Genomic DNA, 21,460 nt, shown 5'->3' on the forward strand with positions numbered 1-21,460 from the left:
GCCATCTTGGCACTGGCATTGTCACATGTATCTGTGTTCCGTGCAATACGGAAAGACTCCCTGTTAGTCATGATCAATTACCAATGAAGTTCCCATTCTGAACTCTATGATATATAAATGTAGATTTTAGGAATTTAAAAACAGCATTACACTAGCTTACAGTTACTTTGTTGCCATCTGAGAATGGTCAGACAGCCATACGACTGTGTACGGTAGGGTGTATGGTGGTTCGACACCCATTAACAACATTGAAATAAATAGTAATATAATCACAGAACTATTCATTCGTCAAAATTTGTTGACACAAGTGAAAGGAAAAAAGTTATATTAATGTTGGGGATCGGTTGGCATGAAAACATGCATTTCAGAATATGGCGCGCAAACTTATGTCATTTCATGAATAAAATACACTCGTAAGGACTTCCATCAACATTTTTATGATGATAAATGGGAAATTTGTAACAAACCGTTTATACTCCACGGTTTGAATAGTAATTACTGTAGTACATGTATGTAGGGCGAACATAGGTATCCGTTGATGGAATTAGAAAAGCACATTATCGTTTTACGGTACGACATAAAAGCTTACACGTGCACCCTCATCTGTGACGGGTCAATGGTTATCTTCTCAATGATTATTTACTGATATAGCAGCCTATATAACTTCAGTTTCGTCATCTTCGCTAGCCAAGTGTTTTCGGTCCACTCTGCTCCCCACAAAGGAGAGATGCGGATCAGAAACCTTAACTTAGGAAGATGCAGTTTCGTAGAGTGATTTTCTTACTGTTTGCCTTTTTACATCGAGACATTTACATGTAAATGGTCAATCACCACAATTTCAGTTTAGCTACCTACGAAGTTTTAACTTTTGAAAAATATGCCATATCCACCTGTCTTACTGATACAACTCTACTCCATGTAGAATTATAACTTCATACTGATGAATGGATTTGGCCATTTATTGTTACTAATTTGGGTTGAAATGTCGTTTTAATGCCACGGGCAAAGCAATTAAATTCTGGACACAAGTTATTCACCTCTGGACCCCAGAATCCCCTTAGGCTAGTGAGTGTATGATGAGCCAGATTTTTCATAATTGTGCCATCAACTTGCATTTCAAATACTCTCTACCTATGTAAAACACTCCATCAAATACAGATTAAACCTATTTTCCTTGATTCTTAACAATAATGTTATCCATGTCTGTCATAAACAATTAGGAGGAAAAAATAATTTATAAAGACATTTAAATGTTTTAATGTTTTATTTACAATGTAAAACAACATCATTAAATGATCTGCAATGATTTCTTCATGATCAATGTCCAATGGTACAGTAGAAAGTCCTTTCACACACTCACATCTCTCTCTCCCTCACATACACTGTCTGTCTATCTTCTTCCCATGCCAGGAGGGGGACCTGAAATTAACAAATGATCAAAATGTTTAATACATACTGGACAAGTGTACAATGTGCTTCTGTATTTATCAAAACACTCCTCTTTTGGATCAATTTCTTCAGCTCCTAGAAATTAAGGCTGGGCCTGGGGACAAAAAGTTCAAAGCCAGTCTGTCCTATCACAACAATAATTTGATTTGACTGCAGGAGAGATTTCCAACCCCACAGAATCTCTCTGGTTTTGCATTCGAAAGATAAAGGACCCATCCACATTTTTTGTTGAATACCAAAGTTCTTTGACATGAACAATGTCACCTTGAAAATACACCAGTAATGGTGGCCTGCGGCTGAATTAGCCATCAGAAATAATAGCAGGCCTTGGGGGTCATTTCTGAATAAGCCTAGATGCAATAACTCAGTGTGTGTATGTGGATATCCTATCTAAATTAAAACATTACAGAATTACATCTGCCAAGCCCGGGGACAGTTTGCCTGTTCTGCTGACTTGTAGCACATGCTGATACAGAGGAGGACAGGAAAAGCGGACTCCCTCAAGCTGTTTCTAGTCAACTCCAAAAATCAATACACATCCAGTTTACATAAGCGGTTTTGGTGCATACGACCCTTCATTCCTGACGTTTATAACCTTAAAACTAATTATCATTAAAATTCCTATTTTATTAAAACATTACTTCAATCTTATGATTAGTTGTATGATTTTTTTTATAATTCTTAAATATCTTGATTACATCTTTCTTTTCTAGTTTTTTTTTATTTTTTAAATAGAGCACTCAAAAGTGAAGAAAAAATTCTGATGGGACACTTAACCGTAGAAAAAAACCTGATTTATCTAAATCAAATCAGTATGAACAATACTAAACAACTAGGATGAGGAGAGTTATCTCTCCTGATGATTTATATAATATGCAGACATTGATTTGTCATTGGATGATGGATGGTGAAGAATAAATCAGTGACATCAAAACAATACCTTCTTCAGCAGCCTGGGGAGTATTAGGCATGTTCAGTTAAATTAATATATACTGGCAAACCCTCAAAACCAAATGCTCAACACTTGCAAATGCATGCACAGGTCTTTTAAAATAGTCTTAAGAAATGAATTTTGCTAATTTTTTTTTTTCAGTGCATATACTGTGAAATCACTAAAATTCGTGGTGGCTCAATTTTCATGGTATTTCATGGGTAGCCCTCCCCCACGAATTTATATCCTCAACAAAAACAAATTTTGAAAGGTTAGTTTTCTTATTGCAACTGAAAACCGACGCATCCACGTATATGCAAAAAACCCACAATCCATGAAAATATTAATTGGCCCCCACGAATTTAAATGATTCCACAGTACCAGATGGTTTAAATCTATCAAATTACATCTCATGACCGACTTTCATTTGAAGGTGGGTATACAAGGGAAAACATGTATAGACATAGTATAAATGGCAATTTTAATTCTAAGAACATGTTGTAGGGCCAGGGTGAAATGAACTATCTCGGGCCAAAATAAAATTATTTTTTGTTTAGAATTGCCTCCTGCCTCATTGAATACCCACCCCTTTTAATATTTAATTTGCAAAAAATAAAAAAACTTCTTATGTGGAGATTTTCATTTTCAATTACCAAAACTTGAAAGTTTGAGAAAAAAATAAATAAAAAATACAAAAATCACTCCCTCCTTCCTTGGTCTAGAAACCTCCAAGCGACAATTCCAAACAAACACTTTTTAAGGATTGCCTCAGGTTTGTCATTGAATATTCAAGTTCAATTTTTGGTCGGTTATAATCGTGAAAATATTTTTCAACTGGGAATTTAAAAAAAAGATTTTTAAGAACAATACAATTGAAAAAAATATAAATAAATCTGATTTGAAGCATTTCAAAACTCTTACATAAAGACAAAGTGAGCTTACCTCTCATGACTGGTGGAGGTCCTCCCCTCATCATACCACCCCTCATTCCGCCCATCATTGGGGGTCGGCCTGAAATAGAAATAACAATTCATTGAAATATTTTGTTACTAGAAAAGGAAGGTGATGAACCCATTCAAGACCTAAAGAGAAAATTTTCTTGAATTAAAAGTAATAAAATAAAACTCACTGAAAATTAAGCCATATGGACATGCAGACTGAGTTCTAATCACATTAAAATTATTTTCTTAAATAAGCTTATCTGTGTGCTTATGAAATGACAGAATTCCCCGAACTAATTATCAAGCATGCTGCATCATACTTGTTTCCCTATCAAACTACACTATGGAGAGAGTTTGTCTTTTTGTACCATACACTGAACATACATATGGTGACAATATTTATGTTATTTGATTTTCTTGTTACATTATCATTTAGAAATGAAGTTATAAAAATAATGTGTTTTAGTGCCTACTCTTTAAATATTTACATTTTCCATTGTCTTTGTTATAAAACAACAAATTAGATTTCATGATTCAATAAAGATAACTGGCATATGACCCGAAATAGTTGTGTTCAATAACATCACACCATTGTTTTTCATTTCATAACAATATGGTATGCACTGCATGAATGTATGTTTGGGGCTTACGCAGGATTTTCATTATGTATACTAGTATACATAAATGTTAATATAACTCTACCAATTTACTCGGAAGTCTAGAGCTTTTTAGCTCTGTCTCCAGCCTATCGCTTTTATTATAAAGTCTACAGCTTTTCTTCAAAATACGTTCCTTGTTTTGATTTTGGAAGCCATAGTGGTCCAAAAATCTCATCAGGTTTATAATTAGCATGTGACTTTGAATCGGAGGCACACAAACACTTTTTAAAGTCAGGTGAATGATAAGATTTCAAGCATGTGTCAATTGTGTTTTAAACTGAAGGATGAAAGAAGCCACTTCCAGTGTTTACATTTAGTTACAAGACATGTCGATATTATCCATGTCAAGGAAATAGCAGCTTTGCAATTCCACGACATGGCTTTAACAAAAACTAAATATATCTTTTAACTTGCCACAACAGTAAACTTGACTTGCAGTTTATTGCAACACTGCATGATATATGTTAAGTATGTAAACATTGTTTTTGATATTAAAAAAGAATATATGATTTCCTACTAGTTTTTACTTCTCTTGTTTGTTAACTTTTGGCAACTTAACCCATTTTTACTCACCTCCTGGGGCCATCATTTGTGGTGAGGGTCCACCAACCCCTCTGGCGGGTCCCTGTAAGCCTGGACCACCAGAGGCACCAGGTCCTGAGATACCGCGACCAGCAGCTCGACCCATTCCTTGTCCTGGGGCTGCTCCAGCTAATGGCACTCTGGCAACACCCTCCTTAAAATATACAAAAGACAATGCTATAATTGTGAATTTTATCAGAGCTTGGTGACAAAAAATATTTATTTCAACTTGAATATATTTTTGATCATCAAAAGATTTATACTTAAGAACATTGTAATCCTGACATTAAATATATAAATATACTGTACCTCAGCAGGGGGTGGGCCTTCGACTGTCATAGAGACCAGGTGTTCACCACGTAATAACACTAGCCCCAACACTCTTTTTTCTTCTCTTTCTCCCTGTTTAGAACTTTTTGGCTTGATTTTCCTGAACTCATCACAATCCCCAAGAATCAAGTTCATGTGCTTATCAAAAGCTTTAAATGTTCCAATAAAGGTGCGGCCATCCTGCAGGGCGCATCGCATCCTGTAGTTGATGTGCTGCAACATCTTAGAGCTACGCCCCACAGTCTGAAATTTTTTGAAATTTAATTTAATTAATCTGTGAAGTTTCGTATTGAATTGCAAACTTAAGAGAATGACTATAAGTTGGCTTTCTTGACCATTTTGTATAGATTGGGTACAGTCTTTAGTTTGGAATATACAACAGGTGCATAAAATTATAGCATTGTGTCTGATTGAGGAAATTCGAATTAGATTTTCTAGAAGTTCCTATATTCTCAATAGAGACGCATGTTGAATTTTTGTGTATCTCATAAATTGATATATATTTTTCAAAATAAATTAAGTGGCATATCTTGTCGTTATATATTTAACATATTATTTTTCATCGAATAATATTCGATGAAAAATATGAGAAGCATGTAAACAATCGGGTTTTATTTAAATTGGCTTTGATTGTAGAACTTTGCGTTTCCAAAATGCAATTAACAATATGTAATGGTCAAAATAATTTAGTAACTTACCATCTTGAAATCTGTCTTTAAGGCAGATTACTTCAGATTTATGGTGAGGCTAAACAAAAACAAAGAATGGCGGCTAAACGCTTGGTATTCGTTTCCTGCGATGGCGCCACCTACTGGTTTAGTAAGCCGAGTGCACATGTACTTGCCAGGCTCAATATTGAAGTCAATTATAACTATGTTACAAAGTGACACAACTGACCATAAAGCATTGTTGAACAAATAGTGAATACAAATGTAGTGTATTATTTAAACTTCTTGTGTTATCCAAAAGTTGAGTGAAATGCTTTTTCGCAGTTTTTTACCATGCAGTTTAAACTTTTAGGCTATTATAATCGTTATGTTCCTAAGTTTACACCGACAGACACGCAGACAAGTCCTCGAGTTGACTGAACGAGTCATTAAATTAAAATCGATTTGTTGTAGTTTATCGTTCAGCTTCATTTAATTGATTGAGTTGGACCTTCATTCAACAACTCCCGATAATTGATTAATGTATTGATTATTTTCTTTTTCATTATTCATTGCTTCCGCATCGATTAGACCATTTTATCAGTGTGAGTTACAGAGGGCGCTCCAAGCTGGTCCAGACTTGGAGATCGAAATTGTTTAAACATGGCGGATGCTGGATTGCGCCAACGGTTGATTCCAGATTCAGAGGCGCCATCTGACTGGGATTCGGATTTGCCATATGGGGGAAAAGTATACCTAGCTAGGAAAAAGAAGCCTGACCCAACCTATGTCAAAGTTATTGAGGCAAGTTGTATTTCAATTCATTTATTATATCCCACGCATCATGATGACGTGTAAAAGATAGCTATTGCATGTTGGTCACTTAGCCCCTTAATTCACTTTCAAGAAGTGGACAGGCATGCATAGCCTTGTATGTGGATAGACTGGCTACATAACTGTCCACTTACTTCTTAATAAGAGAATAATGAATATATACACGAATGGAAATTGACCGGATCCTAATTGATCAATATATGTATTTATTTTACTTAATTGATGCACAATGAATCGAGTCAGAATCGGGAATGTCACTTTTAGATATCATTTGTTTTGGTTTTTGAGTGGCATAATGTATTTGGTTGTTTTGTACAGGCGGTGGTGTTGATTTCAACCCTCTCCTTTGCACTGTATGCATACTACTACTTTGACCATCTTCATTTCAATGTGACATACGCTTATGCGTGGTTGGGATATCCCAGTGCAAACCACCAGATTGGGCAAAGATATCTACACGGTGAGTGGAATAATCTCTCTCTCTCTCTCTCTCTCTCTCTCTCTCTCTCTCTCTTGCGTAGTATTCAAATCCTGCCAATAATATACTGAAATATATACATGGAATCATATCTTGGTTTACAGGAAAGGGAGTCGAGAAGCACATCGGAAAAGCCATGGAACATTTCAAGTAGGTGACAAGGGTACATGTAACTCATGCAAGGCCATCAATTAACTTATCGTTTGTATTTAATTGCTACTTTTTTGTGGCCTGTGTAACAACCATTTTAGATTAATTTTCATGCAAAAGTATTCATATTAGAATGAAAGCAATGGTTTGCTTATTTTTGTATTATTTATATTATTTGTTTATGATAAGAAAAGCGGCTGACCAGGGACATCCCCACGCGTCCTACAATTTGGCGATCGGTCATCTGAAAGGCTACAAATCCGGCCTTAAACCTGGGTAAGGAACCATTTTATAAAAATGTTGTGATAATTTATCTCGCGCAATTTCTTACAAAGTTTACATTTTGAATAATTATACATGTATCCGAGATAGTACGTTGAAATATATTTAACTTTACACTGTTACAGAGAAGCCCACGTCTTGATTCAACACGCGGCATCAAAGGGTGTGAAGGAAGCCCATCAGGTGTTGAACGAGGTGTGCTCCAGAGGAGGCTGCAAGAACTAAGGCTGGGGTGTTCAACACCGCTGTAGCGGGTTTAGAGAACGCTTAATTAGTTCACATGTATCTCTTTTCACTGCTGGACAAGGATCAACAACGAAACAATTGATACTCCTTGCATGTTTGTGTGTTAAAAAATTTTCTATACATGTACTATCATTTTGTAAGACTGGTATAGCCATGTGTATATAATTATGCATATGCAAGCAGTGATTATTGCATTGTTATTTTCAATGGAGCTATTATTTTTCTATAGATGTTAAACTTTTACTTTCTAATATTCCGTCCAGTACATTCTCTGTTGATCCGCTGTCATGTGTTAAATACATGTATTATTACACCCACTGCTGCGTAATTTACAAGATGTGTATTCGTTTATTTGTAAATTCTCGAGTGTTATTTTGTTTTATTTATTAGAGTTTTAAAAAACTCCAGATATTTTGACAATAAAGAGATTTGCAAAAATCACAGGACATGTTAGATTGTTCAATTAAGAGTTGTTTTTAATTCATATACTGTAACTTTAGATTTAAAATCCACAATGGAGAGCTAGAGGTGTCCTTAATTTTGACCGACTTCTCGAAACACTTATGTTTTTTCTGTCGCAATTCACGGAAAAGTACCATCCGAGACTCAGATTTACGTACAAAGAAATAGCGAGGTTACTTGATCCACTATCACCCGACAAAAGAAAATATTAAAAGAAAGATTTTCAAATAATATATATATTTACATCTACCGAATATGATTCCCCTCTATTTCTTACGGAAATTGATTGATATTCATAGCTGTGTAGAAACTGACAGGACTGTAATTGATACGTTCCGTTTATCGATTGGTCGAAACCTTCATCAACCTAAGAAAATTTATGGACTGAACTAAATAATCATAATGATGTCAGACTCCGAATTCCATAGTAGACGATTTCGCTTTTTCTTTTTAAATCTAACGTACTGATGTACATTACATGTAACAGTAATTTAGTTATTTTACTTAATTTTTACCATCATTTTATTAATTTGCGTAAAGAAAGATGAAAGTATAAATAATACAAGTGGAATTTTGTTAACTATGTGACAGCAGTCAGCAAACCGGTTTTTACTTTCAGTATGTGAACAGTATCCATATTTCATTTGTCAACCCTAAATTGATAAACGAAATGAAATACTCAAAATGTAATATTCTGCTAAAAATAAGAAAAAAAAAAGAAAATAAAAAATAATAATTTCAACAGGTGTCATTTTTTTCACCGTAAATTAACAGAAATCAAAATCCAATAAACATGCTCGTCTTTACAACAACTTCCTATCTTGAAAACTGAAGGAGGAGTTATCCGTACAATATGCAATATTTCGCGAGAAAATGGCTAAGATTAAAAGCTGGTATTTTTTCATAAATTATCAAAAACAAAATCCAAGTAATGCGTACATCTCTGGTATTCTATTTACAATTGATCGGCAAAACATCAACTTCTTATCTTGAAAACTGTAGGAGGAGTCATCCGTACAATAAGGGTACCATTATGGCAGCAACCCGGCCGCCATTATCACCTGATTTTTTTTCTTTGGAAATCCCGGTTAAAACGATTTCTTTTATTATTCATGCAGCAGCGATCGCTGACACCCTATGACGAATAGAAAGTACAGTATTGTATTGTTTATTGGTCAACAGCTGTACAGCTGATAGACATATACAGTTAATATTCACAGGTTACAATACATATAATGGCCACTTGAAAAAGGCAAGTTTATACATGAAGTTTTCTGATTACAAAAGCAATCTTAATATATTTACCTAAATTGCACAAATCCTTTACATTTTGTGTTGACAATAAAAGAATTAATTTAAAGACAGCTAGAGGGTTTAATATAATAAAACTTCTTAAGGAATTTTTCTTTTAAGTTACAGTAATAGAGACATTTCAATATAAAATTATATTCATCTTCTACTGACCTCGAATAACTATTTCAACTAATTAGAAATGAAAAGGGTTGATTTCTCTTTGGTTAATGGGGAAGAGTATTAACATTAAGTGAAAAGAAATGGTGTCTGGAAAGATTAAATGCAAGAAAACTTTACAACATAGCTTTTCTTTTATACAAAACATTCAATATATATAAAAATGACACATGCCATGTACATATATGTAAATATCTTGAAACTTAAATACACGTATTTGTATGCTATGCCACATATTTTTATAATGTAGTCATGGCATTTGTAAAAATAATTCATGTAATTAAAAAAAAAGATAGACATTTTCTAAAGAAAGAATGTGCATATTTCCTTTTTCAAAAGACAATTGTGAATGCACTTAAGTTCAATAATCATTTTTTTAGAGATCATAGTATTTTTGTATGTACTATGTTTCTATTACGTAATTCGGACATCTAATCAAGTAAGAAAGTAGATATACCGATGAATTTGAATACAAAAGGAATATTGCCGCGGACGAAAAAGGGCATTTTGTGCTAAGTTGAAAAACTAATACAAAATCTAAATAAAAAAAATGTAGTGTTGTGAACTTATACAAGAACCCTCTGAAAGTTTTAAAACTTCTGTGGATCTTTCTAATAAACGTAAAAATGCACTGGAATCGCTTAGCAAAAATGGGAATTATTCTCCAATCGGGATCGAGATTCAAATAATAAATGAGTCACAGGATGTCCTTTACTGCGCATGCTTGAAGACCGTAGCAACGACAACTTTTGACAAGAACCTGCTAGTCTAATAAACACAATGGTAAGTGGAATGTGTGGCTTTTTCTGAAACATTTTACTTGATTTTGTTAACTTAATATGTTATTCTTCACATTTCTTTCACTTTTTACTGAAATAAGTTGTTAAATTTTTATTTTCTGATAAAATGAAAACCCACCTTGTATTGTTTTTCATTTGTGTTGATGTAAAAAATTCAACTGAAACATTCACACTTTCAAGATAATGGATGCATAGTTATCTGGATACATAGACAACATTGGTTAATAGATTATTTAGATTCATACTGTTATATTGTATTGCACCTGCCACCTGTTATAATTTTCAGAAATGTATTTAACTAAGGGTGATTTTTAACAACATATTTTCTGTACAGGCCTGAGACCAATGCTCGCTAACGATCATTTGTCGCCAGTGTTTGAATGCATCATTTTTCATATCGAATTTTATGTCTTGAAATAGTGATTTAACACTAAATTGGCAATAAATGGTCATTGGCGAGAACTGGATTTATGCCAGTCTTGTATTCCATGACAGGAAGGTTCTACAACCATAAATCCAATACTTTTTAGACATTTATGCTGTTTTGTTTAATAAGAACATTTATGAAAGACATAGCAAAGCATACTCTTATTCACAGTTGTTTTGGATTACAAACAAATCACATATCTATTGATGTTGATTCAATCCGTGTGTTACCTTGATTGTAGGCTGAAGTTGAGGAAACTTTCAAAAGAATCCAGGCCCATAAAGGTGTTATAGGAGTAATTGTGGTGAATTCTGAGGGTAATATTGAGTATTTTTTATATATGTTTTTCATCAGTGCCATTGCAGCTATATTATACAGTCCATTGAAAATACAACCAAGGGCAAAATTTTTATTTCAAATAATAAACGTTGTGCTATTTCAAGTACTTAGTCTGTGTATTTCTGATGCTTTTGGATCTGTGTATAGTATTTAAATAAATATCACTAAATGCTTACCTTGAATGAAAAGCTTGATGATTTTTGTGTTCATTAAGAAATTTTGTGTATTTACAGGAATCCCAATCAGAAGCACACTTGACAATTCCACGACAGTCCAGTATGCTGGTCTGATCAGCCAGTTAGCAGCTAAAGCGAGAAGTACTGTTCGTGATATTGACCCAGGCAATGACCTGACATTCCTAAGGATAAGATCAAAGAAGCACGAGATTATGGTTGCCCCAGGTATGTATACAGACTATATCTATGTTTGTTATATTGTGGCTGCCTTGGTTCTTAATTTAGTCCTAAATTGTGGACTTTGGTTGCTATGGGCTTTGGCATGGTTTGTGGATAGGTTTTGGGTTGATAAAAGGGTAAGTAAGAATTGACAATTACTACCTTTCAGAAAAAGTTTTAGAAATACAGAGATACTTTTAAATACAGAGACATTTTTTAAAAAATACATTGAGAGAACAAGAGGTAATTACTGAAAATCAAAATCTGAATTTTACTACAAACAAAGATCAATAATCATTTCATTGATATTTACATGATTAAAGTTCACTATAGATCTATTTGAATTTATTTGCTTCAGTATTTTGCATGTGGAAGTTCACGTTTATTTTATGATAGATCAGATCATGTACTATGTATAGCATATATTAAAGAAGTAAATTTGCATCTTACTTTTTCTGGCATCGTATGTAGAAGTCTAGAAAGCTTTGCTGGTTTTGGTTGCATATTAATAAAAGAAATAAAATGCACATCATATAATTTGATTTTCTCACAAACTGTTTAATTAAAATTTTATTTGAATATAGCAATAAAAACATTTTGTTTTGGATTGGAATATAGCAAACAAGTTTATTTTCAATTTGAACCCCATTCCCTCTAAAAATAAAAGTTCATTTAATAATTTATAAACAAAAAGGGATTAACAGGTATCTCCTGGAAGGATTGGTTTGTTCAGATACATAAAAGTATCTTTCAATAGCATCACTCCAAATTTAATTTCACCAACTTCACACCAACTGTGTTAGCTGCTAGAGTTTGATGTTGGGTGAAGGTTATTCAGCACATTACATTTTATTATGAATATCTTAAAATCAATATTGTGAAATTTAACCATAAATATTGAATATTATTGAAAATGGATATCTGATGATAAATAATTTCATTTCTTTATAAAAGAATTATGGACATTTCTCTCAGAAGTTTCAAAGTTGAATACTGAATAGAGTGTACTTTTTAGTTTAATAGAGAGCATATTAACAATTTTACACTTTTGGGTGATTAATCAGGCTGAACCCTACTTATTTTCGTATGCACTCCTTGTCATAGAAAAATACACAGATTCAATGTATTTTTTCTGTTCTCTTCTTTTTTCAAACAGAAAATGAATATTTGTTGATTGTAATCCAGAACCCAGATGCGGTGTAAATGCGTTATATCCCTTTGGATGTTCATCACCACTAGGTCTGGTACTAAAAAGAAAATTTGATTCAATGTTTCACATTGTTCATACCATGGGTAAAGACTGCATCAATATTCCTTTCCCACTTTCTCTTTTCTTGATTATTAGTTGAGAAAAAGTACAATAACACAACTCTTAGATAAAGTTTTTTGAGCATCACTTAACAGTGATTCAAAACCCTTTTGCAGTCTTTACTCTGAGTATTTGTTGACTGTGGAGCAGGCCTGATTTCAACCATATAGCATTACACTTTAGCTTGAACTGACTAAAATATCCTTCAGTTGTTTTTTAGCCACTGTAGAAAATGTTCCCTCAAATAGTAGATGCCAGATTTGCAATATAAATTATCGTGTTTTTTCGGAGAGTGCAAAAGTATTGTAAAAGCTTGTTTATCATGGATTATACCTATGTCCCTTTTTTTTTACATGATAACTTTCCATACAATTCCCTTTTAATTTTATACGGAATTTTAAAGCTGATGTTTTTTGTTTGTTTGTTTTGGGGTTTTTTTTTTTCCTGATAAACATTGATACCTTTTACTGAAATTAGGTTACTTTGCATTCAAACACCTGACCCACCCATTTTTTTTCTTGTTTGGCTTCAAATGCTTCATGGCTGCTGAAGTTTAGAATAGTAGAAAAAAGATGTTTTTCAGTTGTTGTCATGTCACCCATGATGGCAGTTTCCAGTTCGATATCATAACTGCATCCCTCAGCTAAATTCTGTTGAATTCTTTTATAATTGATCGTTTTATGAATCCCAATTTATCTCAATTTGCCATATTGAATATCAGTTGTTAAAATTCCTCTTTCAATTGGCTGTGAATCATTAATTCTTAGCTGACTTCAAGTAAACTCTTTGGCAGGTAATTTGTTTAAAAAATTACAGATAGCTCATATTTCAAAAGTCAGTTCATCAAAATCTTTAGATTAATTTCTCCTTTAATATTTATTTTATTATACATACCTATGTATAAATATTAAGAAGCCACACAGTACCTTTATCTTTCTGAATTTGTATGTAAAACTAGCTGAGGGGTGATTCAAGATATTTTGAAAACTATATGCTTATAAGCCTCTTTTCATTTCCTTTTTCCTCTTCCGGGTTTTCCACCTTCAAATTTTCCATTTTTGTGTGGAAATTTTAACAAACATTCTTACGAAAAGTAATATACATTTGTACTAACATAAAAAAGATTTTGAATTTGGACCCATGTTCAAAATCTATCTTGAAACTTTTGAAAACTGTTACAGTAATTTACTTAATGAAGTTTGTGTGTTTCAATTAATCAAATTTAACACTTCTTGCTGAAGCATATCTTGAAAATAGCTGATAACCTTTTGTTTTAATACCTCTGATTTTGATATCAGATACTGATGTTATTTTCCTTTTTCTTGAGGGGAAAAAACCAAAATTTTATTAAAATGGTCTGTAGTAAAATAATGTAAACATATTCAAAAGTGATTCTTGTGTTTGTTGGGTATTAATACCTATTTCTGTCATATATATCTGCAATCAGACAGAATACACTATCTTTGGGGACAGGCAAAATGTACTACACTAATTTCAGTTTTAAGATAAAACTGTTTCTGATGCATGGATAAATTGGATGTATATTTATTTAGTTTTGATGCATGGGTTTATTGGATGTACATGTGTGATATTATGGTACCCGATACTTAACATTTTTAAGCATTCATTTTATAGATGTTACGATTTTCTGGCTTGAGTAAATTAAATTAAAATAAAGTTTAATGTAAATTGAAGAACTATTGATTATAAACATTTTACTAACAAAGCATTTATATGTCTGTTGTAATATTAAACAATAAACACTGAAGAATGAATTATTGATAATTCTCGGGCTGTTCATAAAATTTACAGTCAGCATTGCTTGAGCCTTCAAAAAAAGCTGTGTGACCTAAATGAAAGATAGTTTATTAACAAGTAAACATATTTGATTAATTTAGGGATAACCAAAAATATTTTTATGTACTTTTTGCTGAATACATATACCGGTACCAGTTGGTATATGTGACTCAGAAACTTTTACAAGAGTTATCTGCCCTTTTTATCTATCTTATATGTTTGTATAACCTGTTATTTCCATGGTGTAAAATAGTATGTATTTATGGTATTTAAAAACTGATGTAAACAAATTTTGTGCAAAACAAATATATAACAAGTTCACATTCTTATTAAAAGTTATCTCTCTGTGATACAGTATATAATATGCTATAGAGATCAATTATCGATGAAAGATCAACCCAAGATTTACATTAAAAGGATATGATTCAATTATTTGGGAAATATCATGAAAGTAGCATGCCAGAATAATATTCATTCAAAGCATGATTGAATGAAAATTTGATTTGTCAATATTATCCATTTACAACATTTCTTATGTAAAAAGGATTAAAGTTTGCCAGAGGAGTATTCATTTAAGACATGAGTGAATGAAAATAAACATTTTGCTTTGTAAAAGAGAAATTACAGAACTAATATATAATGTTGAACATGTTAAACTTTTTGAATGGAAAAATGCACAGCTTGAGTTTGAAAGTGCATTTTTACATCCAATTTGTTCCAATATTCATTATCTGTAATTCTTCATTATATTTATGTATTTTTTAAAACTTGATCTTAATTGACAGATCAAAATAATATCAATGCTTGCTAGAGTTAACATAGTAATTGACAACCGGTCTTTTTATGTATTGTCTACATTTTGTGTGTGAATGTGTGTATAAATCAATTATAAGAGAATTTGCTATCAACAATTGTTTGTAAAAAAAAAAAAAAACCAAACTCTCTGTTGGGAATAAGATTAATAATGTGTAAAATCATCTTAAATAATGGAAAAATTCTTCTTTTTTTCTGTTTAGCCTTATGGAGAAGGCTTATAGTCAATGGCTGCTGTCAAGTACAGTTATGTTTATTAACATAAAAAAATATGTTCAAATCTATTTAGCCCCATTATTAATTCAGTTTTTTTTCTCTTTCAGACAAAGAATACCTTCTCATCTGTATCCAGTCTCCTCATGATTAGGCTGTGACAGCCCCTATATAATGCCACTTCTAACAAATTCTGTGTTACAATGTTCAGCTCTCTGTGTCATGTACAGCAACAAACTTATATTAAATGTTTGTTTTGGAACAATACAACTCATTATTTATGCATATGAAATGTGATCAATAAAAATTCTAAGAAATTGAGATCAGGCATTTTTATAATATGTGAAAGACTTTATAACTATGATATGGCCTGCGTAGGTCATTGGATGAACAAATACATGTGTAAACTAGGCCCTAAGTTCCATGAATTCCAAAAACTGGTTTAATATTTTGTATTAGTACTTGTGTACTTCCATTTTCAAAAATTATTTTTAAGGTGGAATAACACATCATCACAAAATGGCTGACCGCTGATCAAAACGACATTTTGTTTTAATAAAAGAATTTTATTGACTAAAACATGTAACTTACTCCATATCCGAGTGGATAAAGTGTCGGACTTGTGATCCATACATCCCAAGTTCGAATCCCGCATGGGCTTTTGTTGTTACTTACTAAAATAATTATTTTAGATATTCATTTTTTATCCCCAAACTGCCAATTTTTCGTTTATTTGACATTTGTACAGTTTATTTATAATTATATCTTTCATTATCAAAAAATTTCCAGTTAATTTGAGTGACTTTTTCCAGGTGTGTTATTCCACCTTAAAGTCAGTATTATATGTAAATCAAGTCTGATCCAGTGTATCATTTGATATAGTGTCAGAAAATTAATAAATTTGAAATAATTATGAAGGGCAATATTGTAGTCATCACTGAAATTCAGTTATTTCTATAATATATATTGATTTGGTCCTTATGAAAGACACAAAAGACATGGTAGCTAATTACATAACAATGGACTAATTTTAGGACATCGCTAACAACTGTGCTATGTTTTCAGCCAATATCATTGATTAAATAAAAATAACTACTTGTAATCTGAAAAACACTGTTGCTGGAAAATTCCTTTCTGCATACAACAGCAATTTGCAATGCAATGTTATTGTTATGTATGTTTGTCTTTCCCCCAACGTTGACGATCCGATTCTGAATGCTGTGTAGAATCTAACTTATTCTTATCTAACTTATGCTATAACATTTATTATTATTGCCATATTATTTCCAGTATAAGAAAACTTCTACTACAGAAAATAAATCTTATTGATTAACAGCACGTTACAACATTTTTTGACGTTAAGTCTCTTTGCATCGTAATCACAGTCATTTGGGGTTGGCTAAATGTAGCTGCATTGGTGTATTCTTTTGATACGCTTTTTCGTCATTTGAATGGCGTTATAACGCATTTTTAAATCGGTAATACGATATATCGCATCACTCGAAGTAATGCACCTTTAATTGGGGCCTTTATTTGGCGTAATAAACGCATTTTGAATTTATGAAATACATGTGCAGTTTAAAGGTTGGTCATAGCGAAGTCACGGAGTAATGCATGGATTAACTTCGCTTAATAGCCGCAATTCATTATAAAAAATTCGTAATAAAATGATAAGTATATATATAGATATAGCGAATTCACTTTTTGTGCTGAATGCACCCTTTCGTCCATATGACTTCATTTTTTGCTTTGTTTAGACATTAAATTATAATCAAAACATACCTTTATTGGAAACCAAAAATATCGGATTAAATAAAAAGATTTACGGGTAAGGTAATTCAATCATGTCATTTGGTACTGCTATGAATTTAAAACTGCAAAAGATTTCGTTGTTTAAGATGCCAATTTCCTTGGTTATTTTTCCACCTCAGCAGGATTAGCAATCAATTTGCAATATACCCGACTTCAAACAGTAAAAACTTGGAAAGGATATCGATTTGTTAAAAATTTCGCTGGAGACTCCAAAACTCTTCGCTATATCAATGTTCATACTAAAGAGGTTTTTGACATGCATGTACATTTTACCAACACTTTTGGATCCTCTTTTTAGGCACCTGAGTAAACTCAGGTGACCTATTGCTATCCGTTTTCGATCGTCGTCGTGCGACGTGCGTCGTGCGTTAACGATTTTACATTTTTAACTTCTTAAAAACTACAAGGCTGATTGTTACCATTTTTGGTGTGAGGCATCTCTATCGTAAGAGGAATCTAAATTGTGAAATTCATGGCTCTACCACCCACGGGGTGCCACAAGTGGGGCCAAATATGCAAAAAAAAAAAGAAGCCACATTCTCAAAAATCTTCTTCTCTACTTTCACACATGTGAGAAAAAAACTTGTTGCATAGTTATCATGTCCATGAAGCCCTCTACCAAAATTGTGAAATTCATGGCCCCTGGTCAGGGGTTCTGGCTCTAGGGTGGGGCCAATATGGCCATATAGTAAAAATGTATTAAATCTTAGAAAATCTTCTTCTCTACTACCTTATACATTTGCTAAAAACCAAATGCATGATTATGATGTCCATGATGCCCTCTACCAAAATGTGAAATTCATGATCCCTGGGTCAGGGGTTCTGGCTCTAGGGTGGGGCCAATATGGCCATATAGTAAAAATGTTTTAAATCTTAGAAAATCTTCTTCTCTACTCCCATATATATTTGTTAAAAACTAAATGCATGATTATGATGTCCATGAGGCCCTCTGCCAAAATTGTGAAATTCATGACCTATGGGTCAGGGGTTCAGGCTCTAGGGTGGGGCCAATATGGCCATATAGTTAAAATGTATTAAATCTTAGAAAATCTTCTTCTCTACTACCATATATATTTGTTAAAAACTAAATGCATGATTATGATGTCCATGAGGCCCTCTGCCAAAATTGTGAAATTTATGACCCCTGGGTCAGGGGTTCAGGCTCTAGGGTGGGGCCAATATGGCCATATAGTTAAAATGTATTAAATCTTAGAAAATCTTCTTCTCTACTACCATATATATTTGTTAAAAACTAAATGCATGATTATGATGTCCATGAGGCCCTCTGCCAAAATTGTGAAATTTATGACCCCTGGGTCAGGGGTTCAGGCTCTAGGGTGGGGCCAATATGGCCATATAGTAAAAATGTTTTAAATCTTAGAAAATCTTCTTCTCTACTCCCACACGTGGGCAAAAAACTGAATACATGGTTATGATGTCGACTAATTCCTCTACCTAAATTATGAAATTCATCGCCCCTGGGTCAGGGGTTCAGGACATGGGGGGGGGGGGCAATATGGCAATATAGTGTTAATGCATATAATGTTTAAAATTTTCTTCTCTATTCTCACACACTGTATAAAAAACTGACTTATAATTATGTTTACCAGGAAGTCCTCTACTGAAATTTCAATTTCAATTTTCATGTCTCCTGGAGTATGAGTTTTGACTCTATGTCAGGGCCAAGATGGATGTATAGGTGTTAATGCATATAATGTTAAAAAATTATCATCTTTACCCCCACACACCAGAAAGGAAAACTGAATTCATGATTTTGTAGACTAGATCTTTAAGTTTTTCGCCAAAATTATAGGTTTCACAGTTCTTTTTAAAGATTTCAGGCAGGGAGGTGGTCTCATTAGAAATTTATAATTTTACTACTCCAGAATGAAACCTAATTAATTAAATGCATATATGAGATTCCTCGACAAGTTTGTGTATGGGTTATATGCTACTCAGATGACCGTTAAGGCCAATTGGCCTCTTGTTGATTTTCCGAATGTATGTTGTATATATTATATATAAGCCCTTTTTGTTTTAACTTCTTTTGGTTGAAACGGATGTTAATAATACATCTTTAATTAAAGAACTATATAAGGATCATCTTTGACAAGCGAAGATATTTGAGGACTCTTAATTAATATTGAAATATTCATTCATAATGAGGACTCTTATATAAATTGAAATATAATATTGAATCAATCGTAATACAATGTATACATTTATCACACAAATGAAATGGAATAAGGATCTCTTTGTCACTTACTTTCTTAATGTTTACTAAGCTTTTAAAGACTTTCCCATCCTGTAAGTTGAACTTTATTTCTTGAAATAGGCCATAATGATACATTAGTTTTGGGGCCAAATTTTCAGAAGCGCCTTCGTAATACACTCGACAGTAGCTTGGAAGAAAAGGGAGAGCTGCGTCTTTTTGAAACAAGCCCATTTTTTTGTTCAATTCAATGACTCAGGACAACTAAGAGTAAGATTTCATAAGCGGAGAGCATGAACAGGTTGTATTTGTTTTGTAGTGAAGTTTTCACTATAATAAGAAGTTGTCAAGAAACAGTGTCGATTTTTGTCTGAATAATCATTGAGCTAATTAATGTTTCCTATACTGTGAGGAGTGTCGATGCTTGTAAAGTTCTTAAGAATGCGTGAATAAAGTGTTATTCTGTATAACACTGTATTTTTTTTTAATTTGGTAGATTCACCCACAGTTTTGATGGTTGTCTTGCGCCTCGGAAGTCCCGTCTATAATATTCCATTCCCGTCAATCATCCACATAAATATGTCTATAGTTTGAAAACATCACACATTTTTAAGTACAATCAGTGTGATTGTCATGTCTGATAAGAAGGTCTGTGCATGTGTTGATCAATGATATCTTTGTTGAAACTGTTTTAAATAACAAGTAATATAATTGACTATAACTTGTGCAAAATAACGTCTGATTTTAAATAATGCAGCTGACTGGATGGACCTGTGTGACAAAAACTTACAATATTATTGCTACATCCTTGCTTATTTGAAATAAATGACAGACCAAAACATTATCAGACAGTGACAAGAAGAAAAGAAAATGCGCGCCTCAATGCAGTGCGAGCAGCTTCGCGTCATGTCCACATGGTTACTACGTAAACAAGATGGCGACCAGTGCATGCTTGGTGAGGCGAATCCGTGGGTAAACATGCGTGTAGCTTGGCATAAACCACTATCGCTTACTGTCTGCTAGTGTCAATTGATCAATGGACATTTAAACTCGTCGTAAGAATGTCGGAAAAGCCGAGATCCAGGAAAATATCCTCATCGGCGGATCCTAAGAAGGGACGCCTTGCCGTGGCACCGGTGGAAAATCTTAAAGAAAAACAGGTCAGTGAAGTGTTATAGAAATGTTTCAGCGACTGACCTTTTTGGATTTAACTAATTTCTGAAAAAACATAGGGGTTGTTGCCTTGTATTGGCTTCGTTTTATTTCCTTTTGAATGAACCTTTATGAAAATCAAATTCTGTAAAGCATGACATTAATTTCCGCGCCAGATTTAATAAGTAGATAAACAAATATTTGAAGACCATCTTCGTCTGTATATCTGTCGTTAATTTTAAAGACCTTCAATTTGTATATAAATCATTTAAGTCGTTTCATGCTTTAAATTTTGCTTGATCGAAATTTGAGGAGAGTGTAGAAATAAAAAAAAATGAATAAAGTTCATTTAGTTAACAAGTTCTTCACTCAGTCTGATATAATAATGGTAGATAATTGAGTTTTACATGCTCTTCTTAGACTATTTAGAGGGCTGCTTTGATAGATTGTGTAAAACCAAATTTCAGAGCGTTACAAAGATCTGATTTTAATCCGATTGACCATTTTCCTGCGTATTTGGAATCATGCAGCAATTTGGTTGCAAGAATCATACAAAAGTGAGATTTAATTGCAATATGTGTAAGTGCACAGCTACGGCTTAATCACTCAGTCGGCTGTGCTTTGCAGTGCATTACTTAAAGTGCAAATAAATCTGCAATCAATACCGTTAACCATCAATTATCCTAGTAAGTCTATAACAAAAAGGACTGGCCAAAAATTTAAATTTCAA

At 33.0% G+C, this 21,460-nt stretch overlaps 4 protein-coding genes across 5 annotated transcripts in view; 3 read left to right on the forward strand and 1 right to left on the reverse strand.

Annotated features, from left to right (window-relative positions):
• Positions 1-1,245: 1,245 nt before the first annotated feature.
• Positions 1,246-5,747, reverse strand: LOC105343247 (small nuclear ribonucleoprotein-associated protein B). Its single transcript, XM_011450540.4, has 5 exons — positions 5,591-5,747; positions 4,872-5,135; positions 4,554-4,716; positions 3,323-3,391; positions 1,246-1,419 (listed from the first exon to the last, which is right to left on the reverse strand). The coding sequence occupies exons 1-5, from the start codon at positions 5,591-5,593 to the stop codon at positions 1,391-1,393; spliced, it is 528 nt and encodes a 175-aa protein (XP_011448842.1). The 5' UTR covers positions 5,594-5,747; the 3' UTR covers positions 1,246-1,390.
• A 367-nt stretch (positions 5,748-6,114) lies between these two features.
• On the forward strand, positions 6,115-7,972 carry LOC105343246 (secretory immunoglobulin A-binding protein EsiB). Its single transcript, XM_011450539.4, has 5 exons — positions 6,115-6,343; positions 6,692-6,833; positions 6,956-7,001; positions 7,191-7,277; positions 7,409-7,972. Exons 1-5 carry the CDS (start codon positions 6,203-6,205, stop codon positions 7,506-7,508), a joined length of 516 nt encoding a protein of 171 aa, XP_011448841.1. The 5' UTR covers positions 6,115-6,202; the 3' UTR covers positions 7,509-7,972.
• A 2,171-nt stretch (positions 7,973-10,143) lies between these two features.
• Positions 10,144-15,875, forward strand: LOC105343245 (dynein light chain roadblock-type 2). 2 transcript variants are annotated; one of them, XM_011450537.4, is made up of 5 exons: positions 10,144-10,244; positions 10,930-11,005; positions 11,261-11,428; positions 12,579-12,661; positions 15,665-15,875. In XM_011450537.4, the coding sequence occupies exons 1-4, from the start codon at positions 10,242-10,244 to the stop codon at positions 12,623-12,625; spliced, it is 294 nt and encodes a 97-aa protein (XP_011448839.1). In that variant the 5' UTR covers positions 10,144-10,241; the 3' UTR covers positions 12,626-12,661; positions 15,665-15,875. The 2 variants fall into 2 exon arrangements, with proteins under 2 accessions (XP_011448839.1, XP_011448840.1); XM_011450538.4 differs by lacking the exon at positions 12,579-12,661.
• A 4,694-nt stretch (positions 15,876-20,569) lies between these two features.
• LOC105343243 (dynein axonemal heavy chain 5) overlaps positions 20,570-21,460 on the forward strand; it is a 60,497-nt gene continuing 59,606 nt past the window's right edge. The window contains exon 1 of the mRNA XM_066079661.1: positions 20,570-20,738. Within this exon, the coding sequence (XP_065935733.1) occupies positions 20,640-20,738 (99 nt within the window). The 5' untranslated portion in view covers positions 20,570-20,639. The remainder of the gene's footprint in view (positions 20,739-21,460) is intronic.

The sequence above is a fragment of the Magallana gigas genome, chromosome 3, assembly GCF_963853765.1.
Source record: "Magallana gigas chromosome 3, xbMagGiga1.1, whole genome shotgun sequence".
Classification (NCBI taxonomy): Eukaryota; Metazoa; Mollusca; class Bivalvia; order Ostreida; family Ostreidae; genus Magallana; species Magallana gigas.

Excerpts from the sequence above, each read along its gene's own strand:
- LOC105343247 (XM_011450540.4), bottom strand. Across the intron at positions 3,392-4,553 it reads ACAAATGATGGCCCCAGGAG|GCCGACCCCCAATGATGGGC; the intron begins GTGAGTAAAAAT and ends TTTCTATTTCAG. Across the intron at positions 1,420-3,322 it reads ACCTCCACCAGTCATGAGAG|GTCCCCCTCCTGGCATGGGA; the intron begins GTAAGCTCACTT and ends TGTTAATTTCAG.
- LOC105343246 (XM_011450539.4), top strand. The coding sequence starts at position 6,203 with ATGGCGGATGCTGGATTGCGCCAACGGTTGATTCCAGATTCAGAGGCG. Across the intron at positions 6,344-6,691 it reads CCTATGTCAAAGTTATTGAG|GCGGTGGTGTTGATTTCAAC; the intron begins GCAAGTTGTATT and ends TGTTTTGTACAG. Across the intron at positions 7,278-7,408 it reads AAATCCGGCCTTAAACCTGG|AGAAGCCCACGTCTTGATTC; the intron begins GTAAGGAACCAT and ends ACACTGTTACAG.
- LOC105343245 (XM_011450537.4), top strand. Across the intron at positions 11,006-11,260 it reads AATTGTGGTGAATTCTGAGG|GAATCCCAATCAGAAGCACA; the intron begins GTAATATTGAGT and ends GTGTATTTACAG. Across the intron at positions 11,429-12,578 it reads CGAGATTATGGTTGCCCCAG|AAAATGAATATTTGTTGATT; the intron begins GTATGTATACAG and ends TTTTTCAAACAG.